Source organism: Alligator sinensis, unplaced genomic scaffold (genome assembly GCF_000455745.1).
Source record: "Alligator sinensis unplaced genomic scaffold, ASM45574v1 scaffold85_1, whole genome shotgun sequence".
Lineage (NCBI taxonomy): Eukaryota > Metazoa > Chordata > Crocodylia > Alligatoridae > Alligator > Alligator sinensis.
This window is the reverse complement of record NW_005841891.1, coordinates 284,934-305,979: the sequence shown is the minus strand read 5'-3', so window position 1 is coordinate 305,979 and position 21,046 is coordinate 284,934. Positions and strand designations below refer to the sequence as shown.

Here is a 21,046-nt window from a genome sequence, read left to right as displayed (position 1 = left end):
AGTCCCCCTTGGGCGAGGTGGGGGGGGGGGGGGTGGAGTTGTAGCCAAGAGTGTTTTTACTTCAGGAGGTGGGAAACAAAACTCAGGCACTGGTGGGAAGTACCAGGAAACTTAACTTCAGTGGTTTCTCACTTGTACATCTCTGCAGGTATTGATGAAGATGATGCTGCTACAGAAGAGGCGAGTCCTGCAGTCACTGAAGAGATGCCGCCACTTGAAGGAGATGATGACACATCGCGCATGGAAGAAGTGGATTAAATAGTCATCTAGTTTACAGAAACTTGTGAATGTTTCATTGGCTGATGAATAAGTTATATTTTGTATATTATGAATGTTACCTGCCAAAAAACCTGGTACTCTGTCTGCATTCCCTCTTTATATTTATTTTCAAAGATGTTATGCCTTTATTTTTGTTACATTTGCTTTTTCAGCTAATGTGAGAGAGAATGCCACCGAGGGAATGTTTTGGGGTTTTTTCTTTTTTTTTTCTCCCCCCTTTTAATATTGTACAACCCTAGACAGGCAAGCAAGGAGTAATTATTTTTGTCTGTATTAGCTGGCTGCAGGTTGGCAGGGTTTTTGACTTATTCTAATTGCCAGAAATTTGGAGAAAGAAGTAACTTAGACATGGCATAACATCTGGATGTTGTAATATAACATTATACAGCTCTTCATTCTATATGTATCTAACATTCAGTACCTAGTAACTAGGTATCTACAAGAGCTGAAGATTCTTGGAAGCTTTAACCTTGCTCCTAATTGTTTCAAGGTTGTCTTGATGTTAACTTCTTGGGTTTTTTATACTGTATAAGGATTCTGGATTGCACTATCATAGGATAGAATCCACTTGTAAATCTTGTGTCTTATGCAACTCTGCATGTGCAGTTCAACCCTAGAACTGTAAGAATAAAAGTGTTATGAATGAACACTAGAAGTGAAATCGGCTTTCTCTCTCCAAACAACAGTAATGAATTTTTTTTGTTTCCAAAGCCAGAATCGCTCTAAACTTGACTGAAACCTAGTCACTGACTAGTGAATTGCATCATAAAAAACTAGAATCTTTTTCCTTTCCCACTTGTTCTGCTGCTTGTTCATTTTCCTTTTTCCTTTTTGGGGAAGCTCTTGTGTTATTGTGCCCCTTGGAAACATCTCTTTATCCAAAGCTTGAGCTTCTAAGAAGGAACCAAAGGGTTAATAAGTGGTGTAGTCAGCTACCTTAATTGCAACAGTGGGCATCTTTTTAAGGTGCTAGTTGTAGTCATGTAGAAGTAGTTTTCTAGCAGGGGTGCAACTGTAGTAAAGTAACCTTAGTTTTTGGCAATACCCAGGAAGAAAATGGGAGATGTGTGCTTTCCCTTGGTACTTACTGTTGTTTTCACATGTTGTTCTGCCTAGAACGGGACCTTGAGGTGGTAAAAACTTAGGATGTCTTTACATGTGCTGCAGGAAGGTGTGGTTCTGAGAGCCACTCTAATTTTTAAAGCATCTGTTGTATCGCATGTATTCAGGGGTGCTTCAACTTGGCATGCTCACCTAGACTTGATTATCATCAAGTGTTCTTCAACACATAGTATTTGGCACATGTTGAAGCAGGTACCTGACACCTGGTGTGCATGGGTGCCCATAGTGTGGACACTATCTCCTATGAAGCTCTTAAAAGAGGTAGTTTGGTTATTTTGGGGCAATGCACACAAATGAAAGTCCTTGGAGGGAAGAGTGAACTTACAGCACCCTGTAGACCATCTCAGCCTGGCCAGAGGGAGGGACAACAGTACCAAAGCACTTCCTACACAACTTCAGTCTTTCCCAGTGGTGGGCCAAAGAAGATTGAACAGGGATCCAGATGTTTCTCACAGAAAAATGAAGGAAAGTGCAGATTTTCCCCTTTATCTGAGGAAAATGGATTTCTCATTTTACCAGAGAAACCTGTGGATTTTGCAGTTTTGAAAAGAGCTCTGTCACACTCAGTTCCAGCCTGTGAGGGAGTGGGAGGAAGGCAATCAGGCAGGGTGCTGTGTGTATATGTACATGGCTGCCAGGCACCCTGGAGAGCAGCTCCTGAAGGTAAGGGGGAAGGGGATTGAGGCCCCCCAGAAGGAGGGAGTTGGGCAGGGCTGAGGTTGCTGCCCAGCGGACCAATGCATCAGGCTTGAGGCTGCAGCGCAGGGTGGGGATTAGGGTGGCTGCAGGCAGATGAGGGGAGAGGAAAGGAAGCATGCTGATGCTGTGAGCATTCCTGGGGGTGGGCAGGAGGCACCCATACCTTTCAGATATGTGCATGGGGTGGGGGCAGGGCTTCCCCCAGGGCCTTTGCAGCCACACATGTGCAACTGGCACTGGGGCACGGAAGCTGCTTGCTGCTGCCAGCTCCCCACTGCCCTGGCAAGGCGTTGCATGGCAGCAGCAGGGGTGGCTGCTCAGGGTTGTGCCCCTTGCTGCTGTGTAGGCAGGGGATGTTTTGCCAGGGCAGCATGGAGCTTGCAGTAGCAACAAGCTTTCCTGCGCAACCCTGCTGTTCCCTGCAGCTCTGTGTCACACCTGCTGGGCTGCAAAGGCAGGACTCTTGAGCCCATGGCAGGCACCCTGTGCCTGCTCACCTATGCATGGATCCAGGGAGCATGGGTCCCTGCTGCTCCCCTGTGGAGTGCATGCAGCAGTGGGGAGCCACCCAAGCCCACAGCAAGCGGGGGGTGGGGGAGGGACTCAGACTGCTCCACTGCAGTAGCCACTGCCTGCTGGGAGCAGGGGGCTGTGGACCATAGTCCCTGGCTCCACCTGCTCCCCTGTGCCTGGGCTCCACCTATCCCCACTCACCCCAGCTTCTGAGCTGTGCTGTGCTGTGGTGCAGGCAGCTGGTGTTGGTTGCTTCCAGGGCCACCACAGCAGGGGCTGGGGTCTGTGGGGAAGAAGCAGAGCCCTGGGCAGCACAGGGCATGGCACAGCTTGTCTGCACTCACCCTAGCCCCTGCTGTAGCGGCCCTGGGAATGACTAACACCAGCTGTGGAAGGAACTGTCAATGGGTGCGGGGGGGGCACCTCTTGCTGTGTGCCCCTGGATCTGTGCATGAGATGACAGCAGGCTGCTGTCACTTAGTGCAGCTTACCCTGAATTCTGGGAAAAGCTGGGTGCCACAGCTGGCCCCAGCCTGCAGCGGCAGCCTGCTGTCATTCTGCGCGCAGATCTGGGGGCACATGCCCTCCTGGGAAGAACCTGGTACAGCCCTCAAGCCTAAAGCCCTGAAGGGTGTGCAGCAGCAAGAGGCGTGTCTCTCCCCCCCCCATTGCACCCACTGACAGTTCCCTTCACTGCTGCTGCTGGCCACACCGAGGGCCGCTGCAGCAGGGGCTAGGGTGAGTGCAGAAAAGCTGCACCGTGCGCCGTTCTCTGGCAACGTATGTACCACATAAATCAAGGGAAACCCGTACTTGGTTTGAAGTCACATAATCAGGGTTGGAAGGAATTGTGGGCATTATCATCTAGGCTAACCCACTGCACAAAAGCAGGATTATTTTCCTAACTACCCAGGGAGATGCCAGCTGAGTCTCAATTAAGTTGATGCTAAACTGGGCCACTTACTCCATTGTCTATTTTTAGTTTGTCTTGAAGTGTAGCAAATAAATCTCAGACCAGTTACCTTGTGCCTACAGGGGAATGAACAGGTTTTGGGGATTTTCTTCCTCTCCATGGTAGCCTTTTCAATAAACAAATATCATGTGCCCCTTACTTAATCTCTCTTTCTCCAGCTGAAATGTCTGTACCTTCACCTGCTCATATCTTTGGGTCTTTAAAGCTTCTCTATGCCCTTTTTTCAATGCAGCTCTCCAAACTGGACATGCTATATGAGCTGAGGCCCCAGTCAGTGATAATATCATCTTGCATGCACACATTCTGTTACTGTATTTGCTTTTTTCCAGTATTCCATTGACTGCAAATGCTCCATATTGGTCTCTTTAATAGTGCTTTAGAATGCATTTTGACGGAGTGAGACTTCTCATTCATATCGCAGTTTAGTAAGTGTTGGTACACAGTAATTCTTACACAGGTAATGCTGCAGTTTGATCACATACCTCCTTATTACCTAACAGGCTTCCATAAGCTTCAATTTGAATTAGCCTTTTCCTGATTGCCTCCAAAGAGGAGTCCAGCTAAGTTGTTAATGTAGCTGAGAAGGAAATAGGAACTAACAAGTAACTGCTGTAATTGCCTACTGATTATGGGGGTGTGCGCTGATGGAAACTCTGTGTCTCGCTACAACATGAAGCCTTGGCCATGCTTTCGTGAGTCATACACCTTAGTGCTGCTTTCCAGAACAGAAACTCAATTTGGTGAAGCAGTGCTGCAGTCTGTTCCAGTAGCTACAAAGTGCTATATAACCAGGTGAGTGGGAGCTATGTATGCAGACAAAGACAAGCTTGCTTTACAGTGACTGATGTACTTTTTTTTGTACTTATGGATCTTATGACCTACCCTCCTTAATTACAACATAGAATCTTGTCCCCTGGAATCTGACAGAACTGAGTCGTGATCCTTTATTCCCTTAGGAAGGGAGGAGGTGGTGCAAATGCTGAAAGTTGCATCAACAACCCCAGTGACACTTCTGGTCAAAATATTCCAACTTCCTGTGCAAAAGGCACCCCTGTACCAGGACTAAGATACCAAATAACATCAAAGAATGACAGTCATTGTATGTCAAGTCACCTTTCATGCATTTGAATCATGAGAAACTAAGGCATGATGCTGTTTGAAGTCAGGGAGTGTTGCATTGATTAAACAAAAACAGAATCAAACTCTAATTACTTTTCCAAGTTATTTTAGCATGTAACTCCATTATTTTATCTTGACTAGGCAATAAGAGTTTTTACAGAGAGATCTCTGTTTTGGAGTCAAAGGCCCTGATGAAAATGAATATAAAACCAGAATGCACTTCATTACAATTAACTGAGATAAAAGACACATGTTTGAGGATTCCATATCCGTCCTCAATAGGGTGCTTCTTTTTGAGAAGACTTCATGCCTGCTGCCTGAACAAGGCAGTGTTGCTTGTGGTTAGTGCACACAACTGCAATCAGGACAGTGAGGATCCAGTATGATGAGCCCTTTGGCTAGGATCAGAAGTTACACATAAGCCAGTTTAAGTGTTCAGAAACTGGTTTACACCTGTAACAGAACATAAGTTCAGTGCACATAAACTGGTTTCAAAATGGCCAAAACTGATTTAAGATAAACCTAATTGAATGTAGTATCAGACTTAACTGCTTTGGGTCAAACCAGTTTATGAAACTTCTGTCCCAGGCCCCTTCCTGGTTCAAGTTAAATCACAGTTCCGCAGCATGCTTTCCAGCCCTGGGCTGGGCTGGGCTGTGGTCTCTGCTCCAGAGAGCAGGGCTGGCCCTACCCCTCTGCTCCCTAGTTGGAGCAATGAGGGCTGGCTGACAAGAGGTGGGGGGTGGCAAGCCTGGCTGGGGTTGCAGCCCAGTATACAGGGGAGGCTGTCCCTGCCCTGCCCCAGGCAAACCCCAGCTGAGGTTGGGGGCCAGGGGGTTTAAACACCCCTTTCCCCACCTTATATTTACTACTGCTGCCTGCAACTGTGGATTACAGAGGTACCTGGAAGGCAAGAAGAGAAAGCGATGCACAACCCTGCAGAATCCTGCTGCTATAATTCTGGACTGCAAATCCCAGAGACCTTGGGGGCAGCAGGAAGAGGAACTGAAAACACAGCCAGAAAGCTATGCTCTAGGGCCCTCTGGCTTCTGGCCTGAGCCACTGCAGGCACGTGGCTGCATTCCCTGAATCAAAGGTAAATGTCTGTTCACTTCTGTTTCAATTTAATCTGTCCACAGTTTAGACTAACCTGCAAAGACTGAATCGATTCAGCCTAGGGCTTTTTGATTGTCTGTATCTAGCCTTTGTGTGAATCCTGAACTTCTTTTTGTCTCAGTTCCCCTACACTGATACTTGCAAAATTAAGTGCCAAGTACCTTGAGACATTCAAATAAAAATATGGCACTTTATTAATGACTATGGATCTACACATCTCTGAAGAATCACATAACTCCAGTATTATAGACTATATACAGACTTGTTTGATCTTCAAGGTAACGTCTGTTTGATTTTGAACTTTCTGATTTTTGTATATAGTTTTTAAAATTTTCAATTTTTGTCAGCCAAGAAATAGCTGAGAAAAGACAATAATTTTTTTTTTTTAAATCTAGTTCAATCTCTACATCTTGGGTTGCACTGCTGATCTACAGTGCATTTATTCTTTGCACTTCTTTTAGCATTGCCATACTTACAGCACCAATATGATGCCCCAAAGGAGAACAGAAAAGAGAAAGTTGATAATCTATGAAAATAGTTAAAAATTTACACTTACAAACTGAGGAAGGCAGGAATGGGATCGCTGAAGATGAGAAATGTCAAAATGTGACAAGAAAACGTTGGTGATGATAAAATGTTTACTTAGCAATTTCTGATTTTAAATCTGATGTCCACATGTACAGATATGCCTATCCAAAAGATTTAATTTCATTATTTTGAATTACTAATATAGAATTTTAGGCTCATATTTGAATAGCCTCATGTGCCTTTATGTGATTTAACCTAGACTGCTGATACTTCCTAGGATGCTTTGTGGTTGAATATTTGAAAAGCCATTTATTTCTTCAGAGTTAGGATATCATACTTGTCTACACAATGATATCACAGTGCAACCTGCAACATTACATTTTGTTTCCATAGTAATGAATATGACATCAGAACAGATAACCATCAGTTTTGTTCTCCAAGATGGGATTTTACATTTAAAATATCCTGTATATGAACATACTAGCTAACAACTTTGCAAATGAGGATGGAAATTTTGATTGAGAGGTAGGTTTATACAAGTAAATATTTCCTTATTTGGTGAGGCTAACATGTTTATAATAAAGGTATTTGAATGGCTGATTTATTGCAGTCTATATTTTAGCGAATTTCTTCAAATTCTCTCACTAGCTAAGGCATTCCTTCACTGAAACCAGTTGAGTGTGTGCATTCATACAGTTTTCTTATACTAAGCTTCTATAACATAGTTACTATCATCTGTCTTGTAAAAACTGTAATTTGCCAGACAAAATTCCACCAAAACTAGGGCTTCAGAGCATCCAGAAACTGTTATCATCTCATGTAATCCTGAACTATGCCTGAGTGGTAAATGGTCTTCTGAAAACTGGGAAGACAAGTGAGGAAAAGGCAGTTGGAGAGAGAGAAAGGGCTATGGAGTGCAGCAGAAAAGCAGGTAGAGCATCTGTTCCAATAAATCAGATCTTTGAGGCTATTTTGGAGAGGATACAAGTGCCAGGGTGCAGGTAGAGTGGGCAGTGGCATTACAGATGCTATAATCTTGATGAAGGCAAGACTTGGATAGGGCTGGGATTTGAACTGAGGAGGAGTTTTTTGTGAAGACAGAGTTCTGTCAGAAAACGCTGAAGCCTGAAAACCAAAGTGCTTGGCAAACACAGACTGGTTTTGATTAAACTTCTGTTTGGAAGATAATTTTTGGTCAAAACTAGAGCAATAGAAATTCACTCTGTAGTTATAGGGCTGTGGTCAGGTTATGCCTCTGGGATGCTGGATGCTCAAGTCCCTGCATCTTCTACATCCCAGGGCTTACCTTAACCATGGGCTATTTCCTATTCTGGCATGGGTTTCTCTTCCTCAGTTTTTCCATGAAAGCTTTGGAAAGGCCTCTAATTTATTAGTGGCAAAGAATTTTTTATGTGTTTGTGGGACAGGAATATCATTTGCCATCCAATTCTATCTGGGCTGCAGTGTCAACACTTGGAGGTCATGAATAGTGAGCGCTCTAAGGTGGAGGTTGCGTGGGACTATTTTAGGCTCGGAAAGAGAAGCATGGCATAGGTATCAGTAGACAAGGGGTTATAGAGATCCATCCTGTTTCTTGAACACAAAACCAGAAGAGATTTTGAAGAGATTTTGAATGTTCCTTGTTTTTTGCCTGCAAAGGCAAATCTTAAAAAAAAATTAAAATTACAATAAGTGGGGTATGAACAGATGGTGTTGGGCTTACAGGATTTACAACTTGTAGTTTTATTTTTTAGAAAGGCTTCTCTAACACAACTCTCTTTCCTTCCTGTTTATTAGACTTTTGTGATCTGATTCAGTCATTAAAGTCCAGACTTTGTGGAAAGACTCATACAAAATGTATGATAAATTCTTTAAAAACTACAGACCATCTCATACGTTTGTACATGTAAGGTGCTGCCAGAATTTATCCTCCAGAATTCTGGGATAAAGTTTACACAGAGAGTTGGAAAATGTTGACTGCAAACAGCCATCTCTAGTTTTCTTTGTACGAACTGAGTACTTAAGTTTTCACCTTCATGACACTGGATTCCCTTGAAGAATGACATGAAAGGAAGAAATCAGTTTCTAGTTTATATCGTCTTTCTAGTCAGAAAAATCTTTTGTGTAACATGGGGGGCTGGGTGAAGCTATTTAGCTTTTACTGCTGTGGTTTTACACTAGAATCAAAAGCCTATGCAACTGATGTGTAACATGGTATGTGTGAAGCCATTTAGCTTTTTACTGAAGTGGTTTTACAACAGCGCTGCCTCACAACTTATACTTCTGAACATGGATTTGAAATGACAGACTTCAAAGGGCTGAACAGGAATCAGGTTTGTTTCTGTGAAAAAATGTATGAAAATGTGAAAACTCTCTTTTCTCCACTCCTGTACTGAAATGTGTATTATGATATGTAGCAATGACCCAATAGTTAAAATAAAAAGCCTCCTTCCTCACTGGGCACATCCCTCACTCCCTTACGCTTCAGTAATCTCCTTTTCACTTGAACAATTTTAGGTCAGAAAAGACTTTTTTTTCTTTCTGCTGTTTGGGGGCAGAGAAAAACAGGCAGTTAGAATAATAGAAAAATAAGGCTGGAGCCTCAAAATGAGCCTTGTGGTGTTTCCCCTTACAAGTGTCTCTCTCCTTTTTCTCTTTAAAAAAAATGCACAGGAGAGTCCACTATTGGGTTCGGCTCTATCAGCAATGCTGCTGTAATGTTCCTCCCTGTTCGAACCCCGGCTGGACCAGCTATTATAGGAAACTAGGGCAGGAAAATTCTCTCTCACAATTTGACAGCATATGGAGGCATGCCCTCCTTTCTTCGCCTTTTCAGATGCTCTGGTAGAGGCTGAAAAGTGCTCTTTACATGCCCCATCCTCTTCCCTTCAGAGCATCCTCCTAGGAAGTCAGACCTGCAAGCATATTAACAGCATCAGTTGCATAGGCTGCTGATTCTAGCACAAGAGCTCTGCTCTGAAAGGAGGGCTGGTGAGCCATGGAGGAGTGATCATCATATCTGCTTCTCAGCACATGTTTTGCGCTGCTCTCACATAGGTCAAGGCAGAGGTGTAGTGAGCAAACCGAGTGCCCGGGGTGTGAGGAGGGGGTCCCCGGGGATGGGGGAATGCCATTCCATTCGTCCTACTCCGCGAACTCCATCCCACATACACTATTCAGTGTGGTGCTGCCTTGCTCAGCTCCTGTGGCCAGATGGTGGCAGTGAGGGGCTCCCTTCTCTGCTGCAAAGGGTCTGGGGTGGGGGGGACGGGAAATCGGGAGCATCACTAGAATGCCCCCTGCCAGGAGCCTTTGCTGTGGTGGGGGTAGCTCTGGTGCCACACCAAGCAGGCTATCCAGGGCAGGAGGGGAGTGTGGCAAGTGGAATTGTGCTTTCTTTCTCCTGGTTCTGGCACCCCTGATAGTCAGCACTCGAAAGAGATATCCCGCTTACCCTGCCCTAGTTACGCTAGTGAGGTCAGGGCTATCTACTGCGCCACTGCAGTTCCCCCATTTCTTCAGCAGCAGTAGCTGGGGCCTCCCTCTGGCTTCCCTTTCCTGCTCCCACCTCAGGGGTCAGGGCAGGACAGCACAGTGCAGCCTCCAGTGCCAGGGATGAGGCAGGGTGCCCGGGCATGCGGTGCAGCCGGGAGTTGGGGGCAGCCTAGGCATGTGGCATAGCAGGGGTGGGCAGGCAATCCCTGGGCCCGTGGTCCTCACTTGTGCAGCCCGCAGGGCATGCAGCCCTGGCTGCTTAGAAGTTGAACAGCCCTGATGAAGTTGTGGTGTGTCTGCTTCTATCCATCACAGAGGTGTTGCTTGCTCAGTGCCAACATGCCATTACTGGCTTCCCTCCCACCCGGCGGTAAGATACTATATTAGTGCCTACTGGTGTGTATAACCCCCTTAGAGACCTCCTCTTCTGTCTGTTCCAGACAATGCTGCAACTCATTTTTGTGCACAAAACTAATTTAAATGACACTAATTTAACAAATTTAAAAGAATCCAGGCCCTGAGATTCTTCCTTTGGGAAAGAATTTTACACGTATTTACATTTGGGTCTGGCAGAGTCATAACTAAAATATGTGCTAGAGACTGAGGCAGCTATAAGCTGTTCTTCAACTTACAAAAGCTGAAGGTGGTAGTTAGTAGTGTTAGTCTGAAGTCAGGCAAAGGGCAAGGCAGAGTTGCACCTTACAGACTAGCTCCTTCAGAGAGGCCTAAGCTTGTAAGCATCTGATGAAGTGAGCTGTTTATGAAAACTCAGGCTTCTCTGAAGGTACAACTCTGCTCTGCCTTCAGCTTTCAAGTGATTGTTCATACAAATAGTGCAGATAAAAGTGCAGGAAATATATATTCATAAACTTAATTATTTACCTGGGAGAGAGTTTCCAGCTTTTCTTCCTATCTTTTGTCAGTTCTTTTTGTATTTTATAGCTTAACATCGTCAGCTAGATTAATCTGAAATGCCTTTAAGACATTTTAGAATCAGAACTCGTGGCAGAGGTGGTATCTTTTATTAGACCAACTAGGTATTTGCAAAAAAAATTCTTTATTTGCAAGCTTTTGGATACACTCATCCTTCCTCAGGCATAGGAGAATGCAAAGATTGTAAAATGCATACTTCATAGGAGAGCTGAAGGTGTTGTAAGAGCTCCTTGTTGGAATACTTAATTTCATGCAGTTTAGGCTCAGGTAAAAGTTAGAACAGTCTATTTACCTCGATGTTGTCTGGTGTCAAGCCGGATGTTAAATTATGTTTTCTTCTGGTTATGTTTTTTTCATATTTCACAGGAGGATGGTTTGATGGATGCTCTCCTGGGTAGGAAATTCTCTTGTGTTGTGGCACTTTGAGCTCTATGAACATGCAGATTTAGCTGGAACAATAGGCAATGGCCTGGGTGTCAGCTTTCAGGTTCCAAGGTGGTGAATTTGCTTCTTTCTTGTAAAATTATGAAGTTTTCATTTAAAAAGCAGCTAAAATTTGATATCTACCATGTTTCAGGGATACAGGTTGTAGCCATATTGGTCTACAGGCAAAAGGAATCAACTCGTGGCAGAGGTGATATCTTTTATTAGACCAACTAGATATTTGCAAAAAAAAATCTTTATTTGCAAGCTTTCAGGTGGACTCACCCTTCCTCAGGCATAGCAGAATGTTGTTTGTCTGCTTGCTTCTTCTCTTTCTGCTTCCTTTTTCCAAAAATATGGGCAATGAAACAATAGTAACATGTTTAAAAATGGCAAAGTTAATTACAATAACTATATATGTTCTGTAGCGATAGACTGTACTAGAAATACTAAATGAAAAAAAAAAAAGAACATGGGTTGCTTTAGCACGTGGCAAGACTCATGAAACACTCTTCAGAGCGCTTTCACTGTATCCTGAAACATATTCTGTTATGCTGGCTCTGATTTGCATTTGGAGATCTTTGATCTTCACGTAGAAACATTTACATAAACTTTGTGACAAATATGCCATTACAAATGTTCTTGTATACCTTTCTGATAGAAATATTTTCTTAAATCAGGATTTGCCTACTGCAGAAGGACCCGTAGAGAAAGCAAGTGACATGAAATTTAATTTAGGTTTGTATGTTTTTACTTTTTCGTTATTAGCAGCCTTATTTCAAAGAGAAGTGAAAACAAAAAAAAAACCCCAACTCTTATATTGAAAGGTAACTATTGCTTTAGCTTTGATCTAGACACATCATGTTGGGGAAAAGGTATTTAAGATATCTCTTTGCTCAAACATATAATAGTTTTGCTAGTAAAAAGTTGATTTTGCACCTTTTGGTTTTAGTCACATTATATAGTTCTGGTTTAAAGAAGGCATCAGCTTTATCTACTGACTTTAAAGGCTACTGTTATGAGGGGTTAATTTTTTTATAGTGAATGACATGGCAATGTGTAATGCATAGCCTTGCTCAACTGTTTATGGATGATTTAGGAGACATGGGACTATGAACCCAATTCTCAGACAAAGAATATTAACTGTGTTTATATTATAAAACCAGTTTAAGCTTTATGTTTAACTTTAAAACATTTATTTATTTATTTATCTTACATATAACAATCCCAGTGAAGATCTCCTCCCTCATGAACCATGCCTGATCAAAAGTGGTACAGACATAACTGCATCAAAGAACCATTTTGTGTTCTCAGCACCAGCGGTGGTTTGAAGACGAGGCGGAGAAATGTGCTATTTCGTAATAAGGTACCAAAATGATAGTTTCTTGATTTGGTGGTGGGTAAAAGGGAACCAGGGTTGGGGGGTTGATTGAAAAGAGTGAAGGTTCACTCTATCTTACAGATGTCCTGCTCTGAAGACTATTTCCACTGCACCAAATTCTATTCTAAAATCAGCTGTATTTGTTCAACAGAACAAAACAAATTCTGAGATGAACATGTAAATACTCTACAAGTGCCCAGCTACATTTTGTGACTTGAATTTTGTTGTTTTTACCATCATTTATAAAAAGCCTTTAAACAGATTTCAGTTTTCTTACCATGTTGCCTTTTCACATTATGAAGATATTTCATACACATTTCTTTTATCTTTAATCATCATTTTGGAAAAGGTTAAAAGAAACTTCTGAAATAAAAGAAAACCCACCCGTATTCATTTTTAACTCTAGGCACTCACTGACTGTCTCTAAGGAAGTGTTTAGAAGGCTGCTTACAAATTCTCTCATTGCAATGTGCTAGTTATACTAAAAATACTACATTACAATTAGATGTTTGTGTATCTTGGTATTGAAACTGCTACAATGACAGCACTTTCCTGAAAAATATCACTGGGGATAGTCATGTTCTTGGCTTTGCCTCTGGCTTCGCCTCTGTCTGTGTATATACATTCCAATTATTCAGATCAAGTCTCCCAGGTTTATTCTTCTGAGGGAAAAAATGACCTGGGCAGTGCAGATGCTAGGCTGCCAGGGGTCCCTAGAGCATGCGGCCAGGAGAGTGTTGCAGGCTTTGAAAAAGCCTGAGCCTAAATTGATTCAATCTTTGCAGGTTAGTCTAACCTAATTAGATTGAACCGATTTGCAAGTGAACAGACACTCACTCTTGATTCCAGAAATATATCCGCATGCCTACAGTGACTCAGGCTAGAAGCTGGGGGGCACTAGAGCAAGCTACCGTCCTTTCCCTTTGACAGCAAGCTGCAAGGCTGTAGGCAAACTGACCCGGCGCGTGTGTGTGTGTGTGGGGCGGGAAATGGCCAGGCCCTGGTAAGGTGCTATGATTTGGGAGGTGCTGCAGGTACCCCAGCCGGGATGTGCTTGGAGGGAAAGGGGGAAGCAGCCCTTGCCACACTTGTCCCCAAGTGGGGGGCGTGGCCAGAGCCAGCTGGCATGGCCCCTCCATCCACCTGCCTTACCCAGGGCTTGGGCTGGGGGGCTGAGCCGGGCTGGCCCGCAGGCACTGCTGAGGGTGGGTGTGGAGGGACTGGCTCGGGCTGGGCCACCAGGGCAGGGCCCTTCCTAGCTGGCTGTGGCTTAGGCTGGGGTCGCGGGGGCTGCATGGCCAGATTGCTCCTGGCTTTCCATGCCCAGGCCAGGCCAGGCCGGGCTGTCACGGAGCTGCAGCCAGGTGGGAAGGGCCCTGTCCCTGCAACCCGGTCTGGCTCAGGTCAGCCTCTCCATGCCCGCCCTCAGCAGTGCCCACAGCCAGCCCTGGTGGGCGGATAACGGGGCTGGCTCAGGCCAGGCTGTGGGGGCAGGGTCCTTTCCAGCTGGATGCGGCTCTGTGTCAGCTTAGCTCAGCATGTGCGGGCAGTGGCTGGCCAGACAATGGCATGGAGGAGATGCCACTGCAGCTGTGGGTGGCCACCTTGGCAGCTGGACTGGCTGCACAGGGTGAGTCCACTGTGCCTGTGGCTGCCTGGGCCAGCTTGGAGTCACCAGTGGGCCTGGGGCCTGGCAGCCACCCACTGTGGGGGCTCGTGTGTTCACCGCTGCGCCCCCTGCACAGTGCCTGCTGGCTGTGGCTCCATGACAGTCCAGCCTGGCCTGGACGCAGGGAGCTGGGAGCAATCTGGGCGTACAGTTCCTGTGGCCCCAGCCCAAGCTGCAATTGGCTGGGAAGGGCCCTGCCCCTGTGTCCCAACCTGGGCAGGCCCCTCCATGCCCACCTCTGGCCATGCCCACTGGGGCAGTCAGGGGTGGGGGAAAGATGGACCCTACCAGGTGCTGCTCTGCCCTGGTCATGCAGACCCCATCTGTGGTCTCTCAGGGCAAGAGGGGAGGGAGGGGGAATAAACCTGCATCATGCCAGTTTAGGGGGCCATGCCAGGTGGCATCTGGCCACTCCCCCACCTCTGCTCTGGCTATAGAGCAGAGGGGCAGGGCCAGCCTTGCTCTCTGGAGCAGACAGCACAGCCCAGCCTAGGGCGGAAAAGCATGCTGGGATGCTGGGGGACTCTGATTTAACTTAAACCAGGAAGGGGTCTGAGACAGAAGTTCCATAAACTGGTTTGACCCAAGTCATTTATGATCCTACATTCAACCAGGTTTATCTTAAACCAGTTTTGGACATTTTGAAACTGGTTTACATGAACTGAACTGATGTTCTGTTACAGGCTTAAACCAGTTTCTGATCACTTAAACTTGTTTATGTGTAACTTTTGTCCCTAGCCAGGAAGGGATTGTCAGGGAAGGTAAGCGCAGTGTCTGTCCCATGCACAGAAGAGTCCTCCAGCCTTTCCTGTTCCCTGTGCTGTGCTGGAGCCCAGCTATGGCTGGGCAGGGCATATGCTTGTATGCTTCCCTGCACCCAAATTCTGCAGTGTGTGTCAGGGAATAAGCCAGGAGCAGAACATGCCCCCTAAAATGCTTCAGTGCTGGGCTTTTCCAGCCTGAAGCACTCAGGAGTGTTTTGCTCTTGACTGAGACTGACACAGGCTCTCCCTTCCACTGCAGGGGAAGAGAGAGAACAGAAGCAGAGCATACTGGGATTGCAGAGGTAGAGTCTGTCTCTGCTGCCTGTACAGAAGTTCTGTCTCCTGAGTGTTTTTATCTGGGGAAATACTTCACTCGGACTGTTCCCAAGTTATTTTTCTCCCCAAGTGGCCACTTTTACTCTGGGAGAAAAGTTATGAACTTCTGTACACTTGTGACTTCTCCAGAGAGAGCAGGGACTCTCCCTGGAGCAACTAAATGTCTGTCAAAGCCCTCTGTGAGCACTGATAGCAAATAGCAGCAGAGGTGATATGATAATAGAGAAGTTTGCATGAATCTCAAAACCTTGTCTTTTGTTCGAATGTTGACTGAGAGATTCACTGTGTGTTTATTATTTATTTAAAGCTATTTTACTGTTGTAGTTTTTAGACACTTATTCTGGTTATCCAGAAGACATGACAACTCGCTCAGATTACAGTTTGAACTTCAGTAACAACAGAAATCGTAGAAGAATTCAGTTTTTACAGGCATTCAAAACACCAGAGGCAGTAGCTTGGGCAGACATTTCCCTTTCAGAAGATCAAGAGTTCCCCCATACATCTTCAAACTCAGTCCTTACAGCAACAGAAACCCAGGATGATATTTATATGGAACCCATTAATGATTCTAAAATACCAATGGAGAAAAACAGTAAAGAGAAGATGGCTTTTCCAACAAGACTCACAAGACCATTTGAATTGTCCAGAAAATCTGGAGTAATCATGGAAGCAATGTCTCACACACCTGACTATTCCTTATTCATGGATATTGATCCTTCAAAATCAGGAGGTTTCTTGGACAGTCTTGGCACAGCTGCACTACAACCTCTGCTCCTGGACCATGATGGTAGCATGCAAGAGGAATCGATAATCCAGAGCAAACAGGTGCTCCCAATTCTAGACTGGGTTGGTGAAAAACTAAGGACTAAACTGCATATGTCCTAAACTGAGGTATGAATAGACTAATTATAATATAGAACTTCTGTAATATCCCTGCTATTCACCTTATGCTGTCAGTAATACAGGATGAAACTTTATTGGGTGTAGCTAACTTGTGGGGAATGTGTGCTTATGCAGTAATGTTAAAGCCCTTTATTTTGCATGGAGCCCACTTCTAACCAAAAGTATTAACTTTTAGGTAATTCAGCATGTAGAACCAGTATGAATCTTTAATACATGGCCCCAACCTAAGACCTGATGCTAACATCAGGTGCCTTTAGGAAAAGGAAGATGTCCTAATGTCCTGCAGCCACATGCTGTCTTTCTCTCCAGTTGTCAGGCTGGAGGGAGCATGGCTGGTATCTCCTCCCTCAGTCTACTAGAAGTTTTTTCTGTGGGAAGAGGAGCACAACTCAGCTGCTGCTGGGGTAAGAACTGTCCTTGTGAATAGACTGTGCTGGCAAAGAAAGAAACAAAAAAGCACTTTGCTGTAAGTGGCTTTTGCACGTTCCCATTCTCGGGTCACAGCAGCAGGGCAGCTCTGGATGCTGGGAAGTTTCCTAGCAGCATCTGCTGGAGCTCTCCTCCCCCTCACTATTCCTGAGCCTTCTGAGGGGAAGGCTAGACAAGGGGTCACAGCTCTCTGGCAGCCCTTGTCTATCCCACTGCTGCAGCAGACAAGCCAGGACCCTCTCTGGGCTGATCCTGTCTGGATCTAAGCTCTGCAAAGACTCAGTGCATTCATTCCATTTCTTAGTCTGTTTGGATCCTCACGGGAATCCATCCCTTCCTAGAAATTAGGGGAAGCTTCATACTTTGGCATCATACTGCCTATACCCTGCTGATGTAGACGGATCTAGATCCATCAGCAGGTTATAGAGAGTACATCCCAACAGAAGTCCCAGATCCTGTTTCAGAATTTAAACTAATGGACCAGTCAGTACAAGGGTGAGGACTGGGGCATGCCAATGGGAAAGCAGGAGTTGCTTCAACGTCTTCCTCTTCAGAAGCATGCATACAAATACATTCAGCTTTATGAACTAGTGGTCAGAACAGCTTCAGCTTTAAAAGGTACCCTCTGTGCAAGTAGAAGAAACTTCTCCCCTTGTGTTCAATATTCAGAGATCCTCTTTTAAACACCAAAATCACACTTCAGGTTCTAGAAGGGCTGTTGTGCCAGTCAGACCTATGTGGGCAAATCGAAGTAGCTAAACATGGATGGACAGGAGTGCCTCAATTCACAGACACTGCAGCAAGCACAGTAACTTTTCAGCATTCACACTGAGGCAACTGCATGGTCTGGTCTTCTGTCTGAATCAGTGCATGTGTGGAATATCTTCCATTTAAAAGTGGTAGTTCATTTACTGTAAGGATAGTTGCAGTCTCATAAAAGATGAAAGACCCTGGATCAACAGCCAGTCAGGCATTTCAGCCACCCAGGAAAGGGTTTTGCATCCTTGTCTTTATGCACCAAATAGCAGAAGGTTTTGGTTGGTAATATATTTTATTAGATCAGTTGCACAGTTGCAAGAGAAGGTAGGCAACTTTAAGGCATGAAAAATACCTTTTTTTTAATTTTGTCCAGTTATGTGAGGTAGGACATGCTGTTGTGCCCAAAAGCTTGCCTAACATTTCATCCAACTATTCAGTTTGTTCTATTAAATACATTACTAAGCAAATCTTGTTTCTTACATATTCCCTGGACCATCACAGTTACACACCGTTACACTGATCTCTATACTATAGACCACAATATTCTTCACCTTAAGATTTCATACCGAGTTGTCAGTGACAGCAGTAGACACTACTTTGAAATATTCTGCCAGCAGAGGTCCCAAAGGACTCCAGTCACAGCTGGAAAACCTTCACTCAAAAGCTACACAAGATTGCACAGATTCTCTCCTGTGGAATGACTTGTATGATCTAATGGTACAAAGAAACAACATAAAATAGTGGAAAGTCTAAATTGTCTAAGAATAAAACTTGCTCCTCTATGTGTGAATAATTGGCCACTGGTGCATTTCTTGGATGACAGAATTGACTCTGTCTCCAGGTTTGTTCACCACCTGCAACTCCTCCCACCCTATGCCCCTTTTCCATCATTTAAAACACAGCAGATGCTGTACTTGCCATCATACTGTGTCTTAAAAGTGTTAACTTTTAAATGCAGCAAGCAGAAGCATGATGTTGTATTTCATTTTACAGCATCCCGTCATTCTGATCATCAGGTTCTGAGATCATATCCAAGGCTATCTTACTTCAGACAAGAATAACTTTCACATCTGCAACTATGGATGATTTTAAGATAGCTGTGATGAAATAAAGTACAAGGGAAAAATAGTCCTCATCTAGTCTTATTTTACAGAAGCAAAATGACTCCTACTTTAACTTAATATGGGGCTGTCCAGCTGGCTGCCCATGGAACACATGCAACTTGCAAGGCTCCCACCTGGCCAACACCCCCCACACTGCTACATCTGGCCACACCCTCAGTGAGTTTGCAGATGACACCAAGGTGGGGGGACTAGTAGAGACTCTTGAGGGTAGGGCTAGGATTCAGAGTGACTTAGACCATTTGGAGGATTAGGCTAAAAGAAATCTCATGAGGTTCAACAAGGGCAAGTGCAAAGTCCTGCACTTAAGATGGAACAATCCAGTGCATCAGTACAGGCGGGGGCTGACTGCCTGGGCAGCAGCTCTGCAGAAAAGGACCTGGGGGTTACACTGGACCATAAGCTGAATATGAGCCAGCAGCGTGCCCTTGTTGCCAAGATGACTAATGGCATACTGGTCTGTATTGATAGGTGTGTTGCCAGTAGGTCAAGGGAAGTGATTATTCCCCTTTATGAGGCCACATCTGGAGTACTGTGTCCAGTTTTGGCCCCCCCACTACAACAGAAAGGATGTGGACAAATTGGAGAGAGTCCAGCAGAAGGCATCAAAAATGGTGAGGGGCCCCCTCACCACTGAGGGAACTGGGCTTATTTAGTTTAGGGAAGAGGAGACTGAGGGGGGATTTAATAGCAGCCTTCAACTACCTGAAGGAGGGTTTGAAAGAGGATGATGGACTGTTCTCAGTGGTTGCAGATGACAGAACAAGGACCAATGGTCTTAAGTTGCAGTAAGGGAAGTTTATGTTGGATATTAGGAATAATTTTCTCACTAGGAGGTTTAGGAAGACACTGGAACAGGCAGCCCAGAGAGGTTGTAGAATCTCCATCTTTGGAGGTTTTCAAAACCCAGCTAAGACAAAGCTTTGGCTGGGATGATCTAGTTGGGGCTGGCCCTGCTTTGAGCAGGGGGTTGCACACTAGATGACCTCCTGAGGTCCCTTCCAACCCTAATTTTCTATGATTTCTATGATCTGCAGCAGCAGCTGGATTCTCTGGGCTCCCCTCACCTCCTCCAGCTTCCACTTCCTTGCCTACCCTAGGGAGTGGTGCAGTGCCACATAACAAACAAGCTTGTGTCCTGGGACATCTTTACAGGTGTAGTCTGTGGGGCATACAGGGCCTTGGCTGCTTACAAGTTGCACAGTCCTGGTCTAGCTCATGGTGCTTTGCAGAGGAAAGTAATACACATTAACTACATTTTAGTGACAGGGTAATGAGGCCTAAAGCAGTGGTTTTCAACCTTTTTTTCAGTTGTGGGCCCCTACAATATTTCAAATGGAGGTGCAGACCCCTTTGAATTGTAGGTGTGGGTATTCACACACTTTTGATTGAAGTAGCTATCATAGCCATCTTTCTCGGACCCCTTAGACATAGTATGCAGACCCCCAGGGGTCCACAGACCACAGGTTGAAAAACACTGGCCTAGAGAGTTAAAGTAACTTGTCCAAAGTTATGCAGCAGGTGCAGAACCCAGCTTGTCCTGCCCTGAGGCCAGTTCTGCATGCAGTGGAGGAAGCTGCATCCCCCCTCTTCCCCCCCGCCCAAAAAATATTAATTAGCTTTGCTCTCTTCCTTTTTTACACTGTTCCATGGGGGAGGGGAGGGGTGGGGGAGTTATTTGGATCTGTCGAATCTAGGCCTCTTAGAACTGATGCACAGAAACAGAAATTCATTCTGGAGAGCAGGTATTTTTTCTTGTACAGCACCAAAAAGGTGCTTCAGATCACTTAGTTGTGTCCAGTATTGATAAGATGACATGTGAGAGGGTAAGTGACAACAGAGTAGTGTTTTTTAGGACAATTTGGAGCATAGGTATTTAAAGCTTTTATTTATTATCTTAGGCCTACTGCTGTGGGTTTAAAGACTCAGAAACCACAGCTCTTATACAGTACTTTTCATCAGGAGTCCTCAAAATGCTGTGCCAACAAGAGATCATTGTCCCCATTTTAGAAATAGGGAAACTGAGATGCAGAGGGGCAACTGACTTGTCCAAGATCACCCAGGCCCAGAAGCAGAAACCAGGTTGAAAGTCCTAAGCCAGTGCTCAGTGTACTCACCCAATCTGCCTTACACTACATATATTATATTCCTTGCTAAACCAATAATAAAAAAATATTTAATGCAAACAGCTGTAAATACTGTCACTGTCCCACTGTGTTTACAATTTGGATTGATTGAATGTGACTTATTCAGAAGTATTTCCTATACCAAGTCTGTAGCTGAGAAGTTTTTATTACACTATACGAATAGAGGGACTTCCAGGCTTTGTCACCTCAGGCGTCTAATCTGTCTGCAACACCAATATATTTGACTGCCTAGATAGCAAATGTTTCCCTCTTTATGAGGATCCCCCACAAAATCCCCATGTGTTCGAGTAGCTATGGTACTTTGTATGCACCCGAATGTACAGACTCCTGTGCTGGG

The 21,046-nt window shown here is 44.8% G+C and overlaps 2 protein-coding genes across 3 annotated transcripts in view; both read left to right on the top strand.

Annotated features, from left to right (window-relative positions):
• Positions 1–926, top strand: part of HSP90AA1 (heat shock protein 90 alpha family class A member 1) — a 5,757-nt gene extending 4,831 nt beyond the window's left edge. Inside the window, exon 10 of the mRNA XM_006018019.2 lies at positions 149–926. Coding sequence (XP_006018081.1) covers positions 149–258 — 110 coding nt within the window. The 3' untranslated portion in view covers positions 259–926. The remainder of the gene's footprint in view (positions 1–148) is intronic.
• Positions 927–6,803: 5,877 nt separating this feature from the next.
• LOC102379505 lies at positions 6,804–18,556 on the top strand. 2 transcript variants are annotated; one of them, XM_006018017.1, is made up of 6 exons: positions 6,804–6,874; positions 11,881–11,938; positions 12,432–12,566; positions 15,675–16,175; positions 16,563–16,657; positions 18,435–18,556. In XM_006018017.1, exons 3-6 carry the CDS (start codon positions 12,456–12,458, stop codon positions 18,448–18,450), a joined length of 723 nt encoding a protein of 240 aa, XP_006018079.1. In that variant the 5' UTR covers positions 6,804–6,874; positions 11,881–11,938; positions 12,432–12,455; the 3' UTR covers positions 18,451–18,556. The 2 variants fall into 2 exon arrangements, with proteins under 2 accessions (XP_006018079.1, XP_014372583.1); XM_014517097.1 differs by lacking the exons at positions 6,804–6,874; positions 16,563–16,657 and having other exon boundaries at positions 11,446–11,938; positions 15,675–16,241; positions 18,435–18,461.
• Positions 18,557–21,046: the final 2,490 nt, after the last annotated feature.

Excerpts from the sequence above, each read along its gene's own strand:
- LOC102379505 (XM_006018017.1), top strand. The coding sequence starts at position 12,456 with ATGCCTGATCAAAAGTGGTACAGACATAACTGCATCAAAGAACCATTT. Across the intron at positions 12,567-15,674 it reads ATGTGCTATTTCGTAATAAG|TTTTTAGACACTTATTCTGG; the intron begins GTACCAAAATGA and ends TTACTGTTGTAG. Across the intron at positions 16,176-16,562 it reads CGATAATCCAGAGCAAACAG|TTGTCAGGCTGGAGGGAGCA; the intron begins GTGCTCCCAATT and ends CTTTCTCTCCAG.